The sequence below is a fragment of the Aulonocara stuartgranti genome (genome assembly GCF_965226115.1).
Source record: "Aulonocara stuartgranti genome assembly, chromosome: 20".
NCBI lineage: Eukaryota > Metazoa > Chordata > Actinopteri > Cichliformes > Cichlidae > Aulonocara > Aulonocara stuartgranti.
This window is the reverse complement of record NC_138956.1, coordinates 20,405,314-20,429,787: the sequence shown is the minus strand read 5'-3', so window position 1 is coordinate 20,429,787 and position 24,474 is coordinate 20,405,314. Positions and strand designations below refer to the sequence as shown.

At 39.8% G+C, this 24,474-nt stretch overlaps 1 protein-coding gene across 2 annotated transcripts; it reads right to left on the bottom strand.

Annotated features, from left to right (window-relative positions):
- Window positions 1-463: 463 nt before the first annotated feature.
- On the bottom strand, window positions 464-24,474 carry kdm5bb (lysine demethylase 5Bb). 2 transcript variants are annotated; one of them, XM_082518449.1, is made up of 28 exons: window positions 24,081-24,474; window positions 22,761-22,838; window positions 22,303-22,425; window positions 21,814-21,984; window positions 19,676-19,732; window positions 18,308-18,457; window positions 18,097-18,190; window positions 17,653-17,774; window positions 17,048-17,206; window positions 14,730-14,849; window positions 14,483-14,641; window positions 14,175-14,356; window positions 13,888-14,050; window positions 13,638-13,757; window positions 12,196-12,390; window positions 11,740-11,921; window positions 11,510-11,634; window positions 8,424-8,574; window positions 8,198-8,312; window positions 7,289-7,644; window positions 6,309-6,447; window positions 5,218-5,397; window positions 4,562-4,723; window positions 3,688-4,173; window positions 3,093-3,177; window positions 2,790-2,998; window positions 2,454-2,708; window positions 464-1,381 (listed from the first exon to the last, which is right to left on the bottom strand). In XM_082518449.1, the coding sequence occupies exons 1-28, from the start codon at window positions 24,231-24,233 to the stop codon at window positions 1,244-1,246; spliced, it is 4,629 nt and encodes a 1,542-aa protein (XP_082374575.1). In that variant the 5' UTR covers window positions 24,234-24,474; the 3' UTR covers window positions 464-1,243. The 2 variants fall into 2 exon arrangements, with proteins under 2 accessions (XP_082374575.1, XP_082374576.1); XM_082518450.1 differs by lacking the exon at window positions 19,676-19,732.

Below are 24,474 nucleotides of genomic sequence, written 5' to 3'. Positions count from 1 at the left end.
GATCATTCAGAACAATATTTTTTTTTTGGTAGAGGATTCAGACCCTTTGATAAACAATAAATACTAATAAATAAACAGTAAAAATACTCTAATTTACACTGTTTCTTAAGTAGTGTAACCACAATCCGGAAAATGATATTAAATTATTGACGTCAGCATCTGGTTAGACTCCGTGTTTACGGATCATTCAGGTCTTTATTGTCTGGCTTCAAAGATGAATATAACTGGGGATCATAAATGTTTATTGTAAAATTTGTTTCATGATGAAGCAATAAAAATCAGCATTATCAGGGTTTAATGATTATTACATTTTAAAAATCTGGTTTTTAGAATAGTTAGTCACTGTGATCTCTGATGGGTAAACTTGTATGACCACTGTCTGAACAGCGTATTTAAATCCTGTTTTGGAGGACAGGCAGTGTTTTTTTGTTTTTACTACATTGAAGTGAAAGGACAAGGCATATCCATAGAACAAAAGGGCTTTATTCCACAATATAAACTTGTAACATCTTCAGCTACTCCAGGTCCTTCCTGCTGTTTCCCGTGATGGGTTACAAGGTGAGGATCTGCCCAGCCAGCAGCCTCTTTTTCCTTTGGCGTGCCGCAGTGTTTCTCCGTAACCCAGACACGTAACCCAGTAGCTTTCTGTACATCACACCATCATCGCTAAAACACAACTCAGCCGAGATCAAAGCCATTTAAGTCGATTCAGACAAAAATTATTGCTCAGATAAATAAAACTATTCTACAAAACAAAAAATGGGAATAATTATATTAAGATGCATGTACTAAACACTGGATTTCAAAGAAAAAAAAAGTCATTTTTTGGGGGGTGAAAACCTCGACTTCTGTCCCCTTAGCTCTGGTTTAACATGCAAGAAAGTTTTAAAGAAGATAATATTAACCCTTGATTAATTCTCTTTACCGGGGGGAGGGGGGTTCATGGTGTAAGACTCCTTTGCGTCGATGTAACGGGATGCCATGCAGCAGACTTCACATCCTGTGTTTTTCTTTTTTTCATTTAGACAACCACAAACAATTCATAAGAAGGAGGAAATATATATAATATATATATGTAAAAATACAAAAAAATAACTAAACATTATAGTTCTGGACAACATGTCAAAGAGGAGATAGCACCGTTGTTACAAAAGGGTTAGACAGACGGGACGAGGGGGTGAAGAGGGGTACGGGGTCAGTGACCCTCCAGACTGAAGACACGCCTCCCTTCAGAATGACATCTTTACTTTCTTACGCGCCCGTCGTTCAGTGTACACGTGACGCAAATGTAGTCCTCCTTCTCGGCCATTTCTGCCGTAACGCCGACGCACACTTGGTGAAACCACTGATTGCAGCTGCCGTCACACTGGACCCAATTCACCTGCAGAAACACACAAGTCAGTCAACATCACAGCTAAACAACAGGTCTACACTTCCAAAAGCTATATGCTCCACAATGTTCACCAACACCACCTGTGTTTTCATGGAGAGCAGCAAAACAATTTACAAGCTCGACCAAACAAGGTACCACCTATGCCATCAATGGAAAAAATCTAATAAAGATTTAGAGTTAGTCTGCAGTCGGATATTCATTGAAAAATTCAGTTAATCCGGAGGAAAGTTTTAGTTTGCGTTTATCCTGAAAAAATTCCCCTCCGTCCTGTTTATGATAGACCTGTCATACATATTCAATCAAGGGATCAACAGGAGAATCTAACATATATTTAAAGTTAAATGTGTCCTCCAAGAGATGATGGCTATGTTCTACTTCATGATGTTGTTGTTATTTAGTTTGTTTGTCTTACAAAATTGGAAATCCTTCAAACTCAAAGTCACGGGAACAGCATAGCTGGAGGGGGAGGATAGTTTCCACCATCATTACACCACCTCCCTGTGTTTTTTAAAACTCATCCACCTGGAAACTGGAGTTTGAGGTTTGGCCAGTTTGACTGACAGATGTCCCGACACAGCTTTAGCTGATCAACCCTCCTCGGGCTCGACTCTGCTAATTTGAATGCCTGACTTGAATATCTCCGCTGTGGGGGGGTGCCTTTTTTTGTTGATCTGACTAATATTAATTCCTGCTGTGAGGTACAGACCCCCTCAGAAGTCTGTGACGTTGTTAAGGGGTCACTTTTGGCTCCAAAAATCTCACCCATAACCCGCCAACACATTTATGTGAAGGCTTTATGTTAATAAAATGAAATATTAAAATGTCATTCACCAGAAACCTACAGCACAGAGTTTTTGCACAGGTTTGTCTGGGAGCGCTGGTGTTTGCTGTTCACGATCAATTCTTTAGATAAAAATAAAGATTACAGCTCGTCTTGTTTTTGAAGCAGCAGTTTCCTGACCGGAGATGAGGTCCTCATATGGAAGACAGTAAAGTAACCTTAGCCTGTCCTCTGCAGACTAAATCCATTTATGTGGCTCCTGTCAGAGGTCTTTCTCACCTCATCTCCCTCTGGCAGCTGACACCTCTCTGCTGGACACACAGCCATTTCCTCATCAGAGTCGTCAGACTGGGAGAAGTTGGAGCGCGGGGAGGACGAGGTCGAGGTTTGCCTGCGCTGTGGATTCTTTTTATTCATCTTTTGTCTCTTGTGAGAGTGCTTTTTGTCCTTCGCTCTGCGCTCTCCATCTGAGCTGTCTCTCTCCAGATGCCGCTTCACCTTCTTTTCTGAGCTGCTTGCACCTTTGGCACCATCCTGAAAATAAAATCAGCACGATGAAACTGGCGCTGCAGTGTTCAGGATGTGAAATGGTTCCTTTATTGGTTTGGCTTGTACCTGGTTCAGTGGCAGATTTGTTCCCTGAGAGTTAAACTGCATGTGTTTCTCACAGTCTGTGGGCTCCTCCTGTGGTGGTGACATGCATGGGTTTGTTTGCTGGCTGCTGGCTCTGTCCAATAAGACAAGGTAGAGGCTCTGCACCTCTGGCAAAGACACCTGCAGAAGGAGCCCCTCCACCATCAGCTCTTCCAGGTCCCGACTCAAACCTGCAACATAAACACGCAAAATCTAAAATGTGACAATCTGAAACGACAGAAAAACTGCGAGTCATGTCTTCATGATGTGGCTCAGGACACTGACCGTGCAGCGGTATGCATCTCTGCTCGGTGTAGAAGACGGTCTGAGCATGGCTTGTCCTATTCCACTCTGGAGTCAAACAAGGAGCCTGTATCAAAACCATCAAACTCCGATGTTAACACACGCAGGTAGGTGATAATAAAAACAACTCTTTAAGCTTTAAAGAGGGCTGGAACTGAGCTCTACATATGAATCAGATTTGTGTCATTTCTGCAGCTTCTAAGACACCTATCATCTTTTTATTACATCTCACAGCACCCTTTAATGGTGCATTTCTCCTCCTTCATTATTTTATTTTATTTTTTTACACCTGCCAGATGATTTATACTAATATACTAATATATCTCCTTCTGTTAGCTCCTTCTGTTTTGTACGAAATGCTTGGAAAAGCTGTAAAAACCTGATCCTGAACCAAAATCTTAAAATGGTTTTGTAAGGGAACTGGTTTATTGTGTCATGTGGAGAAAATCTAACTCTCTGTTGCAGACGTACATTTTCATTTAGCAGAGTTGGGGAGAGAATTGTTCCCCATCATTACCAATTAACATTTGCAAAAAATTAACTGCTTAAAAAGTGGCACAAAGAGATGAGGAGTGACCTGAGTGTTGCTCTGAGGGTTGTCACTGCCTGAAACCCAGCGGGTGAGAGTGGGAGGAGTTCCTGGCCTCTCTTCGAGTTCTGGTAGGTTACATGCCTGTGAAACCTCCTGCGCTCGCTGCTGCCAGTTTACTGTCCTCTCCATCAGATAGTGCAGTGCATCACCCTCCGGAAGGCGCACCCCGATGTGCCGCAGTGATGCCAGCAGAGAGAGGACTTTGCTGAAGGGGGGCTTTTCTGACCGCTGGCACTGCGGACAAAGCCATGGCTGTGTTTTGCAGGGATCTGACGGGTCTCTGACGCACACGCTGTGGAAGGCATCCCTGCAGAGTTCGCACTGTAGCATCGCACCCATGGGCGCCCTCTGACAGAAACACACCCTCAGGTCCATGCAGTCTGCCGTGGGAAGGAGCTTTGACTCATTTGCTGCCCTGAGATTAGAGAAAGCCTCCATCTCCCTCACCCACAGCTCCTCAAGAGTTGCCATCTGTTGAATAAAACATACTCAGTATTTTTCCTGATGAATTTCAGCAGTCAGATCTCTACCGCAGTGATTAAGCAAATAATTACTGTGTTATCATAATATTACAGCGAATGTTTGAATAAAAGTTAGTTTTTTTCTTAAATTGACTGTTATCACCCTGTTCAGCATTGTGCCCCTTATCAAGTTTGACTGCTCAACACACATCCCAAGCACCCTTCTATATGCAGTTAAGCTTTTCCTGCAACAACCTGAAAAGACAAGACTTTCCTTCCGCTCAAAACTACTTCTCGTCATCAGGATCTGACCACCAAAACGTCAAAATCAGGTAACTCAGCAAACTTTATTCTTTTGAAGCACACGTGTCTCAGGGAATAGCTCTTTGAATACTTACTGCAGAGGTAGAATCCGTGGTCTCTGAAAGCGCTTTTTCCACATCGCTGAGCGTATTGAACCTCGAAGTTTTCTTTTTGTTACTTTTAGGTGATTCCTTTCCTTTCTTTGCCTTCCTCTTTGGAGAACCGACGTTTCCAACTTCACATCGGGGACAAAGAACCTGCAGAGAACAAAAGCCTTGTGAGTCTCCTGGACTAACAGGACCTAAAACTAACAACCTCTGCCTTTGACACAGGGATTTTATCTGCACCGAGCCTTAAAATAAAGGAAATTGTGCTCCTGTTTACACTTAACCCTGCATGTTATTATTGTGCCAGACACTACAACGAAGCCTGAATTTGATGGAAATAAATGATTTTCACGTAGAAGTTTGGCAATAGTTTTGGTGACTAACTGTTTTGTCTAATACAGTTTATTGGGTAAGATCCCATAAAAAACATCTTCAAATGTTTTCTTTGTTTCCAGAGAATCCAATACAGTATACATATACAGTATTCAAATTCATTAAACACAAGCTCAACTCTCTCCACACAAAGAGAAGTAGAAACAGGAAGGATCGGACAAGTCAAACATTTTCTGCCTGCCAGGTTTTAACCTCAGCAGATAATATTTCAAAATGTCCTAAAAATCCTTTTAAATCTAATTTAATTTTACCTCCAGCAAGGTGAGGCTTGAGTCTTTCTGAAGGAAAGTTGCTGCTGCTGATTCTTTCCATTCCTGCACTTGTGCCATGAGAGACTCCAGCCTGTCTAAAGGCTCCAGGTGGACTTGAATGGCTTGTCCTCGTAGCACCATGTCAGAGAGGGTGTCCACCATCGGGATGCAGCCGCTGACCTGAATCAAGAAGATTATTTTAGTGTAACACGCTTTTTTTGCCCCACTGATACCCTGAACCAGCTGACCAGTTATGTTGGCCTCGTTTACATTTTACTGGTCCTTAAAAAAACAACTAATAATTTTCATTAAGTTATATACTACTGAATAGCTTAATAGTTATAATAACACAAAGAATTAATTATTCTAAAAAAATATTCTGAAGAATAATTAAAAACTAAAGCCTTCAAATAAAGGAAGTTGTGCTCCTGTTTACACTCAACCCTGCATGTTATTATTGTGCCAGACACTGAAAGGCACGGCAAAACATACAATACGTAAGCCAGCACTTTTTTTCAGTATGCTATATAGTTGCTGTATAAAATAAATCAGCAGAGGATGGGATCAGGCAAAAAGATACAATACATGAGTCGTTTTGGACTCAGAGATTTCGATTGTAGTTACAGTAATTGTTGACTTTCTTTTCCCCCTGTTTTCACTGCACCGCCTCTTTCCTCTCACTGCGTGTGTGGGTCAGAGTGGAGAGGCTCCAGCCTCAAAATAACTACGACAGCGTCACCTTCACTGCTGCTGTGAAACACGGAGGCTGAATCTAAAAATAGTTTTTACTCACACACCCCTTCACACTTTTTACACCCCAGACGCCTCTATTTTTGGTCACAAATGTGAGTGACACAGTTTCACTGCCTTCCTGCTGTCTTTTATACGCCTCTAAGAACAGCCTCTTTGTTGCAGTAACCTCACGCACTTCCTTTAAACTGGCAATAAGTTACTAACAAGTTTTCATGACAGGAGAACTCTCAATCGTTATAAACACCATCACAATTGTTTTTAAGTCACACCCTATCAAAATAACATATAATAATATCATATTTCCTAATAGTCCAACCATTCTTAAAATTTCTGCTAACCTGAAACTCCTCAGCTTCTTGCAGCCACTCTTGGGCTTTTCTGATGGTGTCTTTCAGGAGAAGGCAGTTTGGGAGGTAGGCAGGGATGCTAGATGCCTTCTCAGCAGCAGCACTAAGGGTCTCTATGGAGTGTGGTGGTCTGGTGGGTAGAAAAACACAAATGACGCACCATAGGTTGTAAACATTGGCACAATATTTGCATCAGGTCCATGTTATCTATATTATCCATACCAAGAAATGCCATGACACTTCGTTCACAAGCTTTCTAAATATTTATTTTACCACAAACACTTTCAAAAATGTTCTGTACATACAGGTTTTATTGCATAAAATTGCATAAAACATAAAGCTTATGTTATTTTGAAAACCAAACTTATTTACATTAAATAATATTTTAATTGTCAAACATCTGAAATCTTTTTCAAACACTATCTCAAATTCTGTGAAAACCCCAAATTCAAAGCTGCAGTGGACTAAGCATGATGAGGAAACACAAAACTTTTTTTAAAAATACTGATATTTAAGTCCTGATTAGAGATTAGTTTGCCTGATAATGGTGAGAGTAAATGCGCATTCCTGACAGCCATGCCATTAAAAGCTTCTGAAAAGCACTAATGACAGTTAATACTGGACAGCACTGAGTACCAATGGAATGAGGGCAGAACTAAACATGATGCTCACTTTTTGTTGGTCTTGTTGAATATTCTAGCAGCAGCATTTTGCACTAGCTGTAATTAAAATGAAGCAAAATCAGGAGCACTGACGTAATATTACATTATTCAGTTACAATCAGTGCAAATACCTGGACACAGAGTTAAAGCTAAGAAGCAGAATAACATCTTAGAAATCATCTGGTTTTCTTTTGGATTAAACTCAGAGCATGACAAGCTACCATAATATGTCCTTGTTGCTGTTTTGGAAGCTCCTATCCTGTGGCTATGATGCAAACTTTATCATGGACTAATCGGTGCTGCCCTCACCTGGCTTTAAGAAGACTGCTCGCCTTGTCCTCCCAGTGCTCAGACATAGTGAGCTGCTCCTGAAGTCGTGCCATGGCTTTCTCCACTGACGGATGAGGTGCTAATCCGACTCCCTGGTCGATGAGCCTCCTCATGGTCTCCAGAGTCAGGGTAGCAGGCTGAGCGCTGGCCTGTTGCACCCCCTCCAGCCATCGTGCTTGCTCCAGCCTCACTCTCAGGCGCGGCAGCTCAGGCAGGTCCACGTCGAAGTCGAAGCTGACGTCCAAAAGGCTCTGGATCTCAGCAACACTGGGAAGTTCATCTGCCAGGACCTTCTCGCTGTGCTGCTGGAAGTCTTCAATGCGATTTAAGAGTTCCTGAAGATGGAAAATACAAGAAGTTGAAAAATGTCTTCAAATCAGATCAAGTAGTGCATTTTTATTTATTTAACAGGGAAAGTGCATGTTAGTGGACATTGACGTAAAAAATAAGACGTAAACGTGTAAGATTGTAAGAAAACCACTAATTTACATCTGTAGTCCTCAAGCAGGTCACATCAAACTATGCAATACAGAAAAGACATGTAACGCAAAACACATAAAAACACACAAATAAAAACAATACATCACATAAAGTTCAGAAAAAACTGATCACAGATCTAACGTGTTACGCAGAGGTCTACTTTATTGTCATTAATAAGCTATTCCAACATTTACCTCCCTTCACTGACACCACACTTTGTGGTTCACCTGTGAGGCATAAAACTGTCTCATTTAGCAGTGGCCTTAGTGCCAATCACACTGCCATATTTTTAAATACAAGCAACGCAGGACAGAAACTGCACAAATAACAAAAGCTGCACAATGTGACTTAAAATTAAAGAAATGAAATTTTACTTTGGTAAAAGCAAATTTCTTCTCCTCAGTTTACCTTCAACAGGGGCGCCTGAGGGAGACTGCAGGAGAGGTTATACAGCTGCCGCACAAATGAACTCAGCTCCTCCACAGTCAGCTGGCTCCGTGACTTCCCACTTCCACACCGATACCTGTGTCCATGAGTGAAGAAATCACCCTCATTAAGGCGCCATTACTATTCAACAAGAAGAATGTGTGAGAAGTAATGCATAAGCCTGGGTGACATCGCATATTAATGTTACCTGGTCTGCTTCTTGCCATTCAACAGCTGCTGTGCCACAGACGCGCACTTCTCAGCATCTTGTGTGACCAAACGAAGCCGACGCAGCAGGTCGTTGTCAGGGAACAGCTTGGAGTCTGACTCAGCAAGGAGGGTGCGAAAGACTGGCAGGCCTGAGGAGACAAGAGCAGCTTAATCATAGTCTAACACATTTGCAGCTTAAATAACCCAACATGTTGCTGAGCAACTGATGACTTACTGCAGCAACCTCTTTTTTATTGTTTTTGCTGAACATGGCACTGGCGCTGCAAAGAGTAATAAATACTTTTATCTTATAACTTACACCACTATTGACTTAACTGAGTCTTAGGTTAATTGCTTCCAGGAGCTCTTTGAGGAATTACTTTGCTGACAGTGACAATGGAGCGGAGTCATTGGTAGAAGGATTTTAGGATTTCATTTCTTTATTGACTTTATATAGAATCACTTAGTCCAACAGCTCATTATGATTATTGAGTGTGATTCTAATATCTTCTAATCTAATATCAAAAACAGGAACAAAACTCGGGGTACTTCTTTTTGTGTGTTATGTTATACTGGCCCGGGTCTGGACTGCGATGAGGCACTCACGATATAACAGTGATATGTGCTTTGTGTAGCATGAATGACTGGTTAAAAGGTTGGGGCAAGATAGAACAGGAACTCAGCAAAGAGGAAGAAAGGTGAACAAAAGCACCATGAAAGGCAAAAACAAAGGTGGCAGTGAAGCATTTTCATTGTTTTTAGCATATTGACTCACTTCATCATATACAAGTTCTTTGCCTGTTGTGACTTTTGTGTTCTCTGTCCCAAGGGTTTAACTAAAGGACTTATAGCAGCGCAAACAAGCTGCCCCAGAATGAAAGTAAATACCTCTAACACCTGATCCTAGGTCTGCAAACCACTGTATGCACAGGGGACGCCACTAAAGCTCACCTGGTTGAGCTGTAACACATGTCTTGTGTCTTTACTGTGTTGGGTTGTTTTCAGTGTGTCAGCCCCCCCTCACTGTCTTCCCACTACTGTGTACTCTATACTGGACCATCCAATAAAGGCCAAAAACATTCTGAATGCACAGACACTCACACAGGAAATGCTGACCTTGACTCTGAGCTCGAAACACATTATTTCTAATCGCAGTGCAGCTGCAGAGCAACTTAATATTAGAGCAATATATGCAGTGATGACTCCCCACTTGGCCAATAGAAAGGGGGCTGTCAATGTCCAACATCATTCATTCAAGATGTCTCGCCCAGTGTGTGTTTTAACAGTGTGTGCAAACACAGCTTTGTTAGTCAAAATGCAAACGCAGTGGCACACGTTTGTTTTGAGCTTTCTGAAACCAGAAGTGAGCATATTTGGATGAGCAACTGTACGACTGCAATGCACAAACTCAGATATCTTCCAATTGGTACTAAGTAACAGACTAATAAAGTAGTTGGATAAATTTCTATTTACCTGATTAAAATGCTTCAAAAGACACAAACGGCAGTTTTGTTCAGTGACTCCATTTAGCACAGGTGGACTCTAGCAGACTTCAGTTGGCTACAGCTGCCTGGTACACCTACTCAAAACTTCATCTACCAACAGTTTTTAATCACTGGAGAATCCCAAACAGACAATCCTAAACAATTTCCAAACAATTATTTTTTTAAAAAGCTGTAAACATTTATTTTAATTTTTAAGTCTTTTCATTGGTCCTTTTAATGTGGGAGTTTTGGGGGATTGGGGGCAGTTTTGGCTCTTATGCACTGGCTTCTTTTTTCAGCCCTGCAGGTTACCACTTTGATTTGCTACATGTTTCTCCTATTAAAGCGTCTTAATTAAGATAACGAGAAAAAGCCGTAGAGCTCTCATTTGCAAGTTTTGTAAACTATTTTTGCTCTGCTGTCTATAGCTCCCAAGAACAGTGTGACAGCCTCTTCAGTAAACGAAATTTAATTAAACTAGTGGCACTTTTAAAAATAAACGTCAAACAGTTAACACCATGCTGAGGAGTCTAAACAGGAGGTCGATTACACTTCCTACAGAGTGACACTTTTCCCAGTTTGAGCCTAAAATACATGGAGAGGAGGGATGCTGAGGCAGGCAGATGAAGAGGGGATCCTGCTGCTGTGCCATAATAAACAAGAACACCAAACTCACAGTACGCAGACTGCAGCTGGTGGTGGACGCGTCACACATGACAAACTGTGCAGTTTGTCAAGTGTACAACAGCTGTATTAATTTGATGAGTAGGAAATTTTACGATCTGAAACTGAGGTAGTTAATAAGGTTTGGATACATGTTTGAGTAAAATGAATGGATTTCTCACATCTACTCAGGAAAGCTGACAATCTTCTACTAACAAGGTTTTCATCAGTGCTCTACTTTCTGAGATAAAAGACGAGCAAAATTATATTACTGACTATTTACAGATTGGCAGGCAAAGCAATCCTTTTTAATACGAGTCTTAAACATACATCCATCAACTTTTTTACAATCTTTGCTGGCTTGTTTTCAGCTCAGCACCTGCCCTGTTTTGGTGTAGATGTGTATTTTTCTACTTTTGCAAAACATAGTAGCTACAGAATAAATGAAACCGTCTGCATTTACATGGGCTGTCCATAAACTTCACTTTAACTGTGCCATCGTCTCTTCCAGCAGGTATGAAATCTCCTTGCCAAATGATGACTTGTTTGCTAAACTGAACATAGTGCTTTTGTTTTGGGCTGTAATGATCCATAGCTGTGGCCAGATAACTGAAACGGTTGATGCTAGAATAACCACATTAAATGTGGAAATGGAAAAAGAAAAAGGAGGAGGATGGTAGAGGTGGCTAAAAAGATGATAGAAAGCGAGATTCAGATGCTATTATTACTGCTTACTCAGTCGAGTATAAGCTAATGTTTTAAAATGGAAAGTAGTGCAGTCTTTATTACAGCACCATGGAAGGAGGTTGTCTACTGCAACTTCAAAACATTGGTTTTAAATTTGAATATAGTTTCATTTTCTGAAATTAGGTGCAAGGAAACACTGGTTATTTTACTTAAACACGTGAAACCATCTGTTTGGTCCTTTGCTGCTTACCTTTCTTTTTTTCGAGTTTGGCCTCTAGAGTCTCTGTTACACGGGAGGCCCATTCATCATACAGCTCAGATCGCTGTTTCACAGAATTCATCATCAAAACCAGGTCGTCCAGTGTGTATCTGTAACTGTAGCAGCAAAGCAAAATGATAGATTTTTTTAATAAGATGCACAAATCAGAAGAACCACAGTTTTCTGTAGTTTAATACTAAAAAATAATCAGTGGGACTTACTTCACTGTGTAGTTGGTGACGGGGCAGGAGCAGAGGTTGTTGATGTGGTACAGACAGACCAATACTCCGGGGGTACAGGGACAGGTGATGGCAGACAGGTAGCAGGTAGTCTTGCACTTGAAACATTGCCGCTCGTCATCCTGGAGGTGATCGTACTTTGCCTCCTGGTGGTGCATCGCTCCCTGAAGGTGTGAGATACCAACAAATGCATTAGGTGATGCAGTGTGTGTTTAAACACAACACCTCTTTGCACTTTTTTTAAACATGTATGCTACTTTCACAGCTGGCCAATAAAGCTTAGTGGCACATTTTTACACATTTCTGCGAGGCCAAAACAAAAAAGCAATTTTAAACTAGTGATATGAAAAATAAACCTGTATTTATTTATTAAAAAATAGTCTACACACTATGCAACTCTGTCATTATGTCTACACGAGTTGTTGAAAGATGCTGTACCATTTTCTTCACTTTCTCTCTCAGCTCCTCCTCTTCTCGGATCATGGCGACCATGTCCTTGTGCACGGCTGAGGCCAGAACCACACTGAGTGTATCTGCTTTTGTGGCCATGTTGCACACCATCTCATCATGCGAAAACACGTTGTACCGATGCAGCATGCGGTAGTGGTCAACACACTGTCTGCCAAGAGGCATCTGGTAGAAGAGAAAGGAGCAAAAGAAAGTTATGTGTGTAATTGGTGATGGAGCAATAGCAGAAGAGAAATTAGTCAGCAGTAGTTTTGAGTAAGTGTGTAAAGAAGAACAAAAAAATGTCAGCCTAATGTAAATATTTTCAGCTTTTCTTACTCTCCTGTGATACTAAAATGAATTTATTTCAACTTGTGGCTACTTTACAAAAGAAAACTAATTTTAAAAAAGCAACATGATCTTTTTTGGGTGAACAGATATAATATAATTTACTTTTAATATAAACTGCCGCTCCACATTTCTCTCCAGTTCATAGTAACAGCCTTTGCATAACACTATGAAAATACTGGAGGTAATCTAAATACTGATGCATGACCCGATAAAGCAGCTTAAGCTTTATTTATAGTCCTGCACTGAATCCCAAAGAGCCTGTGGCATAGGCTGTTGTTGGTATTTGTGTCTGCTTTTCTCTGCCCTCAGCATGATTTTTTTTCCTACCTGCTTCATGGGAAAATTTCTCACAGAGACTTGAACTAAAGCTACTAAAAGTCTTCTCTGCACATTGCGCTGGTGTTCATGGACTCTACAGCCATCACTGGTGCTTCATTCTCTCTTGCGATTGTCTTTCTTTCTCCTGCATGCTATCATGCCACACAGCCTTCTAGATAGTTTACATATTCTCTAATTCTGTGAGAACTCACTTTACTGAGAGGAAATCCCACAATATGTGATCCTTCTGCACCTATTGCTAACAGGTGCCATTGAATACCATCATGAAGGATTCTACTGTGTTTGTTTGAATTTAGAAACACACCAGTGCTCCTAGTACCATTTTACAGTTTCACCATCGGTGTTTTAACCTGTTAAAGGGATGGGCAGCTTTCAGATTTCACACATTCAGTTAACATGACCTCTGTTTTTATAAGACTTAAAGCAGTTGTTATAACAGTGGTTAAAAATGTGTGTTGCTGTGATGCGTAAATACTTTTCTGGGAAGCTGCAGATCAGGTAAAGTGTAGATTTTATACAGAACTACAAATCAAGCTGTAAAGCAGTACTACTAAAATAAGCTGGCATTTTTTTTGTACTCAATCAATGAAAATCTTTCATACTAAAAATAAAAAAAATGACCTTGTTATTCATTCACATCTTCTACTTTCACATAAAATTATATTAGAAAAAGTGTTTTAAATACTTTTTCCAAACAAAAAAGAGATGCTGTTTAGAACAGCGAAAATAAAGGGATTAAATACCCAGTCCACTGTGCAGAAGTTGACCGCCTCAGCGAAGTTGAAGCCCTGATTGAAGCCACTGTGATAAGCTCTAGGAAATGTGATGACAAACTCACCAGCACACTGGTTTGTTCTGTAAATCTGAAGCAAAGTGGAGAGCAGAGAAAATCCTGTGAGAAATATTCAAGTTTTATCTGTATATCCACTTCATAACAGACACTGACTACATATACAGATGTAGACTACACAGGATGTGAAAAAGACTACGAACTGGGACTCCATAGTCCATCAGGGTGTTGGGGTTCATGATAGTGACCAGCTGGTGGAGCAGGTCAGGTTGAGACTCAAAAAGCTCTGGGGCCAGTTTCTTCATAACGTCCTCCAGCTGCTCGGCAGCAAAACCAGGAGCACCATACCAGGTTTTGGGTTCCCCCCTTGAAATGAATAAAATAGAAAAGACTTCACTCCTGCTGGCCAAAAGTGAGGTGCAAATAAAATGTATTTGATTTTAGGAGCTCAAGCAATAATAAACCTATACAAGAAACTTTTTTTGTATACCAGTGCAGGTAATTGATGGAGTAGCTCCAGTGATCCTCGATGTGCCAGCAGAAAGAGGAGAAGCACATGCCAACATAAAGCCACGGCAGCGTCATCCCACAGATGTCAGCTGTTACATGAGTCAGTACAGACGGGTTCATCATCGCCAGGTTGTTGAGGTTCCAGCCACATTTGAGGTATTTCTGCGTGGGGAACGGCATACCCAGGTCAATAGCAGGAATTACAGTGCAATGCTTGTACTTCTTAGTTTACAAAACATGATTCAACAGATGTATGCAAGGTTTTATATTGCTTATTTAGACATTTACCTCATCTGCTGGAGAAACCTTAAATTTTCCATTTGGAATAGGGAATCCACTCCCAAACTCCTTCGAGGCGATATCTGCTCCATACTCTACAGTAACGTCCTCATCAATGGCTCCAACCAAACGCCAAAACTCTTTCTCTACCAGCTCTGTGGGCACCATCTGTAACAAAGAAGTGAGAGGTAATTGAATTTAAAATACTCAGACTGACATAGAGCAGTATGTTTATGTTTGGACCATATCTACTTACATGAACTGGCATGTTGAAGTAATCAGATTTAAAGGCATCTGCCATTTGGCCAAATGCACGCAGGGAATAGTCTCTGTATGCCTGTTCAAACCCGAACGCCTCATGAGGCTTGTTGCATTCCTGTGGGCAAATTTAAAAAAGCCTTTCAAAGATATTGACACGGTTAGCTTTTGTGTGTGTGGTTTTTAATTTATACACAATTATTTATGGAATTATGATGCCAAAAACCTATTCTATAACTACATAATTAAAAACATATAGGTAAAAATCTGAGAATTCTGAAATTGAATCTGTGGGAGAATGAATGAACTTCCAGGAGGTAAAAAAACGATCTTGGAGAAAAAGTGAGCAAACCTTTTAAAGCATTTTTTTTTAAAGCAGTTCTCTTTCAAACCTCACTCGGTATCTCACTATTGAAAGTGGCCTCTGGCATGACCAATCAAGCAAGCTCCACTATTACCATGTCTGTCCAAAAACGACTAATTACGTCAACAACACAGGGTCCCCGAAACCCTTAGATCAATAGTGTTGGAGCCTGAACATAGAAGCCTGTCTCCTAGAGTCTGCAGTCTAGAGAGCCAAATTGGCAGCTTCAAAGACTCAGAACTTTCAGCAACAGTAGAGGAAAGTGAAAGCTGCAGATGAGCAATGGGGCACAGGTGGAAGCATCCCCACTTGGTTTCAGATTTGATATTTCACTCAGTGGTAAAGGGATTCAAGGGTGGCACTCAGGTTGCAGACTGTTATAATGCCAACACCTGAGGAGATCGATCTCCAACCTTCAGCACATACACATCTTAAAAGCCATTTCCAACTTGATTGGGTGTTTTATTATTTTAATTTTCCTCTTGCTCTGACATTTTGACAAACTTCACACTACACTTACAACTTACACCTGGAGAGATGATGCGACCATGAACAGTCTAGGCCAGATTTAAACAGCCATTAACTTCAAAGGCAACAAAACATTGGAGTAACTGCAATTTAGAGGTACTGTCACCTGTACGTTATCACTGAAACTCACTTACTATGTACACTGCTGCAGCTGTTATATATCTAAAACTCAAACTAAACACCATTTTATATCAGTGAAGCAGCAGGTTATATGAGTCAGCCCCCAGCAGAGCATCCTGCCTGAGGTCTCCTCTGAGTATCAGATGCTTAATGGTGTAAGCAGTGTTTCAAAATTAGATAACAAAGAATTAAAAATATTTTTTATATTTCTTTGGCACCCCTCTGGTGGCCTGTGGTAAAAGCCAGCCCTGCCTCCTAAAGGTGTGACGTTCACACATGATTTCTTTTTCTGATTTCCACCCAGAAGACTGTTCAGTTCCACTATATTTTGGCTCTGATTTGGCATTAAAAATACATGGGTGTATTTAGAAGGTCCATACTAAAGTAAAGAGTGGCAAAGAGAAGTGAAATCAAATTATTCTGAGCTTTGCAGGTAGCAAAAGTCTGCCAGACATTAGAGCTGGCTCCCGGAAGGAGAACCTTTAAAACCGACCCTGGGAATACACTGGCTGCACCGGAGTCGTGTTTTTTTTGCGATTTGGCTATGGGAGCTGTTTGAGCCCACTCACTCCTTACATTGCTTAAACTAAGAGAAGTTATACAACTTTTTTGAGCTGTTAATTCTGCTATACAAGCCAGTAAAAGCCCAAAACAAAATACAGATGTAGAACTACGCATTTTAGTTCCCTTTTAATGTTAGCGTTAAGCTATACAGACTTTGAGTAACAGTTTAAGATAACCATACCTAAGAAACTTTCAATTGTAGTTACAGTATTAGTGTAGTTTTGTAACACATTTTCATTAGTGATGAGAGATTCTTGTATTTAGTGCAGTTACACTTGTTGCAGAACAAGTGACACTGATCTTACTTCTTATTTGTTGTACTGTAACCCAACCCAGTACTGTTTTTCTAAGCCAAACAAACAGATAGCAAAAGTGAAAGTAAACTACAGGATCACAGTCTTTACGTCACTGATAACATACCTGCTTATATGTTCTTTTAAAAACAAACACTATAAAACCTGGCAACAGCTTAAAAAACAAATACATTTACAATAAACAAAAGTAAACAATAATGTTTATAGATGGACTACACAGTATTTATGCACTACTTAGAAGCTTTATAAACATCCATTCCACCTTATAGATGTTATAGATGGTTTACAAAGAATTATTAAGTAATAATTAATATTATTTAGTATTTTTTCAATATTTGCTAACAGTGAAAAACTATTTAGCTCATTTTTCTATGTATTAACGATAGTAATTATAAAGTGTTACCAGACTGTGCTGTTTAATCTCACCTGAGCCAGACACTTGGGGCACCTCCAGTCTCCTCTGGGAACGTCGTGCAGAGGAGGGATCAAACAGAAGGTGTGGTAGCTGTCGTCACAGCCATCACACAGCAACAGGCGGTCTTCATCTCCCCCACTGCCACACACCAGACAAACAACCAGATCCACCTGGGCAATAACAACAGGAGCAGTTTGTAGTGAGACGAAAATAAACAGATAGAAATGAAAAACATTTTTTACATAGACTGAAATCTACCAGAACTCAGTATATTTATTACAAAAATGAAGAATTTTAACATGCATGTTAAAAATATACTTTGAAATGCTGTCAGTTTTAAAGGATCAGTTATGGTGCATGATATTTTAAACCTCATTTTTTCTCTTCTTACATTACTTCTGCCTTCTTTTCTTGTGCTATTGTATCTTTTAGTTTATGTAATTACATTCAGCATTAAAATGTCACATTTTTTTTGTTATGTGTTATTTGTGCTCTTCAAAAAATGATACATATTTAATGGACAAAGGAAGCAACTTAGTCAAATGACAAAAACTTAGGGTGGATTTCTCATCATGTTGCATTAAACTAAACACACACTCTTTTGGTGTCTACTTACTGGACTTGGAGGAACTGGAGGCATGACTTTCTTATACCGTGACTTGGGAACTTTGTCAGCTTCAAATATTAGTTCCTTGGTTTCAACTGGTTCCTGTTTCACCAGAATTGGAATCTCTTTCTCTGCAAGGCCACAAGAAACGTTACTATGACCAAGAAGAGGATTATCCTTTACAGGAAATGTTTAAAAATACATGGACTCCATATTTGGTATTTTTAAGTTACTATAGAAATATTATTTTCTTGGCTAAAGGAGGATTTGTAACTACTGAATATATGTTTAATTACCATTCATTTCTGCTTATCGCTACTTAACACTCTTCTTACAACATTCATACATGTTTATTAATGCTTAATGATTCCAAACAAAGTGTGTTGAAGTGTTTGCATTAATGTTGTGAATATCAACAGAATAACTGTTTTCGCTCTGGGGTGTGGGTCTAACCTGGTTCTGTCTTGACAACAAAAGACCCCATCCTCCGCCTCAGGTTTGGCTTGCTATCACCGGGCTCACCTGGTTCAGTCTTCACACAGACAGCCTACAGACAAAGTGAGAACTGAAACGTCAAACTACGAGATTCTTCAAATAACTGTTGAATAGTGAAGCTTGTACTGATGGTTTCAGGGCAGTTTTAGTCAGGCTTTGTGGCTCCCACCTCACACTTCATGCGCTTGGCTCTGCGAGCACTTGGACAAGCATCAGGTATCTGGACAGGTGTCCTCTGAGCCTGGTCCTGCAGCTTCTGCTCCTTGATGTCTGTGCCCTCCTCTGCACTGTCGACCGGCTGGACAGGCTTCTGAACACACTGAAAGAGCCAGCGAGGGAGAACTATATCACAAAGGCTATTAGAAAGAACCTATGCGACTAACTGGAAATACCTGTATAATCAGATGCAGTAATCAGGAAGATATAAACTGACTGCCAGGTAGTACAGTACAGTTAACTACAACTAAAACTAAAAGTAAGAGTAGAAGAAATATTTTATTTAAATATTTAAATAAATAAACTGAAATTTAAAAAAGATTATAGACTAAAGGAAAAAATGGAAACTGCCTGAAACAAAATTAACTAAAAAAAAAAAAAAAAAAAATACATATAAGAATATAAAAAATATCATTTAGTCTTTCTCACTCTGATGAAGTTTGTTAACCACTGTCAGGCACTGGTGTAAAAGTTTAATAAGATAACTGGCGGAAAAAAGGTACATTTACTCTAGCATTTTTGTATTTTTTTTATTAATCTTTATCTTGTTTAATTTTTGTATTCTTTTCTTTCTCTTTTCAGAGAAAGTTTATATTCTTTATACTGATGTTTATATTGTTTGAAAATATTTTGTTTTCATTAGATTCAGTGTTAGTTTTGATCTGTAAATTATAATCACATGTGTGGTACTTCTCACGGACGTGATTCAAGAAGTTCAGAGTATGACAATACAAACACAATATTTCACATCATGTACACATTCTTAGACAAACACATGCAATAAGGACTTAATAGTGTATCTGGTATTCAGAGTTATTTTAGTTTTGGTATTATAGTTTTAAGAGTGGATTTTATTGTTAAAATATCCAGATGTGGTTTACTTTTTTTTAAAGTTTGGTATCATTTGGTATTTAAGAGTGTTTATGGTGAAACAGTCAAAGAAGAAATGTCCATGAGGAGGATGTGGTTAGTTTGTCACCTCAAACAGGGAGCAAAGAAACATGCCAAATTAAACAGAAGGATGTGTGTGAGTTGAGACAGTTTGTGTGTGAAGGTAAGGTATCTCAGACTCTCAGGAGTTTGACTTTTTAGTTTAACTAATTACCAACAGCAGGTTATTGTGTGGATAACACATTACAACTGCAGAAAGTAGATCAAGGTGAAGATACCGTTAACTGACACTAAGATTAACTGTTTTATGAAGAGATTTAAATGTTGTCTGTAAATATAGCCCCACAACTTTATGCTGCCCAGCCACAGATAAACATGCATTTTGTTAGATGTGAGGCTGAGTAGCTTCTTAAACGTGACACAAACGTACTTCTTGAAGTTCAGGATCAGCCTCCAAAAGCATCAGTTTGGAAGCTGGATCTGGTGCCTAAGGCAGGAGAGAGCTTTGGTGATTACAGAGTTTAAAGTGACCTGTGTAAGAGGTCACAAATGACCAATTAAATTATCTCTCTTGCAAAATCTCATGAAAAATTAGAGCCAAAATCAATAAAAGAGACACAAGATGATAAATTCAAACTCAATATATCAGTAAGAAAACAGAGCTAACTTAAAAATACTGCAAAAATCAGACAGCTCTTAAAAACACAAAACATACAACCCAACATGGAACAAACGATCCTAATAATGCATTTGTTTAATCTTGCTCCTTCCATATTACATTCAACTTGCATTCAACAACATTTAGCTTCAATGGAAACATTGAACTATAAATCATTTTCATTTGCAGAAGAAATGAGAAATACCAGTTCAGTGGTTATTTCCTGCTTTTATTGTCCTACTTACGCTAATGCAAACGTGTACCACGCCTAAGTTTGTTTTCCAAACAGCCACCTGCTGTGTCCTAAACCATGTTCAAACTTCACCAGTTTTATTGTGACTTTGAACGAAGGCATACATTTGTTGATTTTACTGACTGAGCTCCTTCCTGTATTATATTTAGGTTTTGATCCACTGAGCTTCTCACTTTTATTTTCTATTTTCTATTTAACTGTACTCCTTTTGTGTACAGCTAAATATTTACCTTCCTAAGCTATTTTTTTTGATATTGTCTTCATTATACTGAGCTTGGTTGTTTTCCATGTTTTGGTTGCAGGAACTGTAGTGTCCCAACTAAATGTACCTTATCTTTGTTGTTCTCTATTCAGGTGTCAGTCTGTCACTGCTTGGTGGAAGGAAACTGGTCCAAAAAGCTGTGGTTTGGGCATTAATTGGCATATGCAAGCAAGACCACAAACTGCCTATAATGGCTTCCTCACATTGGCGGGCTGTTAAACTTGATTTTAAGATTTTATTGTTTGTTTTTGAGCAACTCAGGTTTCAGTATTGTGGCCAAGAAAATTTTGTCAAACACACTAATGGAGCCAGGAATGAACCAATCTTCTGGTTTAGTACATGACGTGCTCTACCTCCTGAGCCACAGCCACCCAGGAAGTGCAGCTATGAACCGTTATGAACTGTGGGAATTATTTAGGAAAACTGAACCATTTCTGTGGTTTAGCTCTTAAATGTTAGCGGTGGAGTCAACGTGTTTCAAACTGGGCTGGATAATCCAATCAGCATTCTGTGGATAATCCCTAGGGCTAACACTCACACACACACATATATATATATATATATATATATATATATATATATATATATATAGAGAGAGAGAGAGAGAGAGAGAGAGAGAGAGAGAGAGAGAGAGAGAGAGAGAGAGAGAGAGTATACATTGGGTGAATGTGCAGTAGTAGCAGCAGCATATATACTATATATATATATATATATATATATATATATATATATATATATATATATATATATATAGTAATAAGACTACTATATTACTAAGAATGTTTTTAATCATAAAAAATGATTTAATCAGTATATTACAACACAGTACTCCATGCTACATGTGCGCCTTTCACTCCTACACTGCTGAGGCTGTTAGTCTCTCTAAACTCAGCTGGGTATCGATGCTGCAGTACTCCCAAAATTAATGAAACAAGAAGAAATTTTAAAAAAAAAAGAAGAAGAAGAAAACAACAAAAAGAGGATGGCAACCGTGACCCATCATCTTTATGGAAACTGCCAGATGATAATTGCTTTAGTCAACAAGATCAGAAAGAAACATTTGCTGTTAAAATGAAAGTTGAAAATGTATTCCACTAAACGACACGCAAGCTAATCTAAAGTCTCACTAAAGCTCCCGAATGTATGAAAAAGATCTGGCTGCTTTAATATCTGCTGCTTTAAAGCACTTACACTTTGTATTGGGATGGTTACTTTTTATTTTACAGTAAGGTACAGCACTGCATGTATACTTTGCATTAGCACAAGTCGAGCAATGAAAGTAGAAAACATCCCCTAAATGGGCATTTCTCATTATAGTTAGTGCACAGACCAGATGAGTCACACACTACTGGGAAAAAAGATATGTTGTCAGGCTGATGCATGGGTCTAACTCACCAGCAGGTTTTCTCCATTCTGAAACAGATTGTAGGGATAGAGGATTCGCTCGTAATGCCCTCGCAGGTGTGAGCCAACGGCTTTGCCAGGGGCAAAGCCCATGTGAAGCGCAATCTTGGTCCATCGCCTGTCCCGGCAGACGATGTCAAACCCGCCCTCCTCTGCTACCAGCTGAAGTGACACATAGTTTGTTATAAGAGTGGTTTAACTAGATTATTACACATAAATGGACAGTTCTTCCTGCATATAAAAAGGTTTTCATCTTCCACTAAAGGAAATTTCCAGGACTCTGATCTCTTAACAAGTACTTTTTAGTTTAATTTACTCAAATTTGAAATACATTTTTATTTATCAAATTGCCTCAAAAACAAGAGTCTTAACTAATCGTGTTTATGTGAGTAGTCACCCATCCAAAGGGTGTTTTTTCACTCAGCTAAAACCCCTGGGTATTTGATTTAAAAATGATGTGCAGTGCAAGCAAATATCAACCTTATTTAGCTTATATAAATCCAAAATCTTCCTCTCCACATGAGGAATCTTCAGGCTACATCCCTGCAAGTCCCAAAATTTCGCAATCTGGTCCAAGAAGTTGAGTTTGACTCTGGTTTGTGCCTGAGAAAAGAGACAAGCAATGAAAAGTCAGCTAAAGACCAAGAACACCAAGAAGATTACTGAGCAAAACCAGAAAAAATGAATATTAGGTGCTGTTCTGCTGTTTTTGTAAAACATAAATAATTGCACTTTCAGTTTTAAATCCAGTAATCCTTTATTTTGTAACATTATTCCAAAGCAGTAATAACATTACTGGTCTTTGTTTCATTGTAGCCTCAGTGGGTTTACTGGCTACGTGAATGAGTTAAAAATAGAACCAACATTTCAGAGTACTGATCCACAGAAAGATAAACGAGTCAAATGAGGGCTGGTATGATCTGACTAGCAAAACTCACCTCCAGTTCATTGAGCCTTTGGATCCGAGGAACAAAGTGAAGCTTGTCGATATCGCATGCAAATGGAGGCTGCCAACCCTAAACAGCAACAAAAATACAAGTGAAGGTCATTTAATTACGTAGTCTTCTTTGACTTTCATTTTTGCAATAGTATGCCATGTGACTGGGGCTACTGTTTTTTTTTTTTTAAAGATTTTCCCAGTTGTGTTTGGACCCAAATTAGCCAAACTTTTTTTTCTTTTTAAACACTGGTGGCTTATCTAAAGTGAAATTAGCCAGGTAAAGAGGCATACGACTACATATTTGCAGGCTAGGCAAGGCCTGCTGATAGCTGAGAGAACAACAATCAATAAGCTCTTCAATACCACACACAAACTGGGCTATACAATGAAAACACCCATTCAACACCCATGCTGGGCCCCTAAAGTTCTTGTTTCAACTCTGAAGCCAACATCCCCCCCTCACCACTGGCACACAAAATGGCCAGATGGAAGACTCACTCACCAGCACAGCTTACCACAAAGCCAACATGGAGGACAACACCCTACAACACAGGCATATACATGAAGAGTGGCTCACTCTTAACACACTCATATTCTTATAAAATGCACGCCAGGGTGTAGGTCGCCGTAATATGGCGGATTTAACAATAACTTTTCAGAAAGAAAACCCAGTTGAGTCTTTGGCCCACAATGGGGTTCAATATCTGACACTTGGAAATGAAGAGTTAATCCTGGACTTGGCCAGGCGGAATAAAAACACCCAAAAAAGTGACGGGGCGCTCACTGGAGGGCGATGACCACTTCAGGATGCTCTTGAGAAAATAATCCCTAATTAATACCAACTTTAGGTATGCGAGGAAACTCGGGGACAAGCTGAGTAAAAGCATTGTCCCTCATATGATCACATCATGATCATCCTCTTCTTCTACGGAGCCTAATGGCTTCCGCATAGCCACCTATGTCAAAGCTGTGTGTTGAATTATGACAGGTTGAGCTGTTAGCCTGCGCTAGCCTAGCCAAGCAAAAGTGACTCAATGACTGAGACCATCGACGCTTTGTTGACACACGGCGAATCACGACTTTAACCCACTCAAAACACCGACAAGTCTACGAGGCTGCTGTCGGTCAAAAGCAGCGCGGCTACGTTGTAAATAGTCACGAATGAGAGGCAGCTAGCAGTGGCAGCACAAAGAATGAAACAACCGTTTATCCGCCATGTTGAGCAGTCCCTTTAAATCCCCAGCTCTCCGTCTTTAACGATGAACTAATTCAGCATCCGAGTCTCCTTAACGCTTTTTTCACCTTTAATGACACTCACCGGGGGCGGCCGCACTTTACAAATGCCCGTTTTTTCAGCGATGGGACGGATCTTATTGATGAAGGCGTACGGGTCTCGAAATTCTTCCCAGCTGGGCTCGAAGACCGGGCACTCCGGAGGAGGCTTGAACTCGTCCGGCCGAGGCAGGCTCATCGTTTCGGACGACCCGGTGGTAGCTCGGACAGGACAGGTCACCGTTCGAAGAATGCTTTTTCAATTTAATTAATTAATTTTTATTTCCTGTCTATTCACCACTAGAGTGGGTGGCAGCCAGTCGACATCAACATGAGAGGAGGCAGCTTACACACACACTCAAATACACACATAACCTACACACTCTTCCACTTACACACACACACACACACATCCACTCACAGTGAGGAGAATGTTCCAA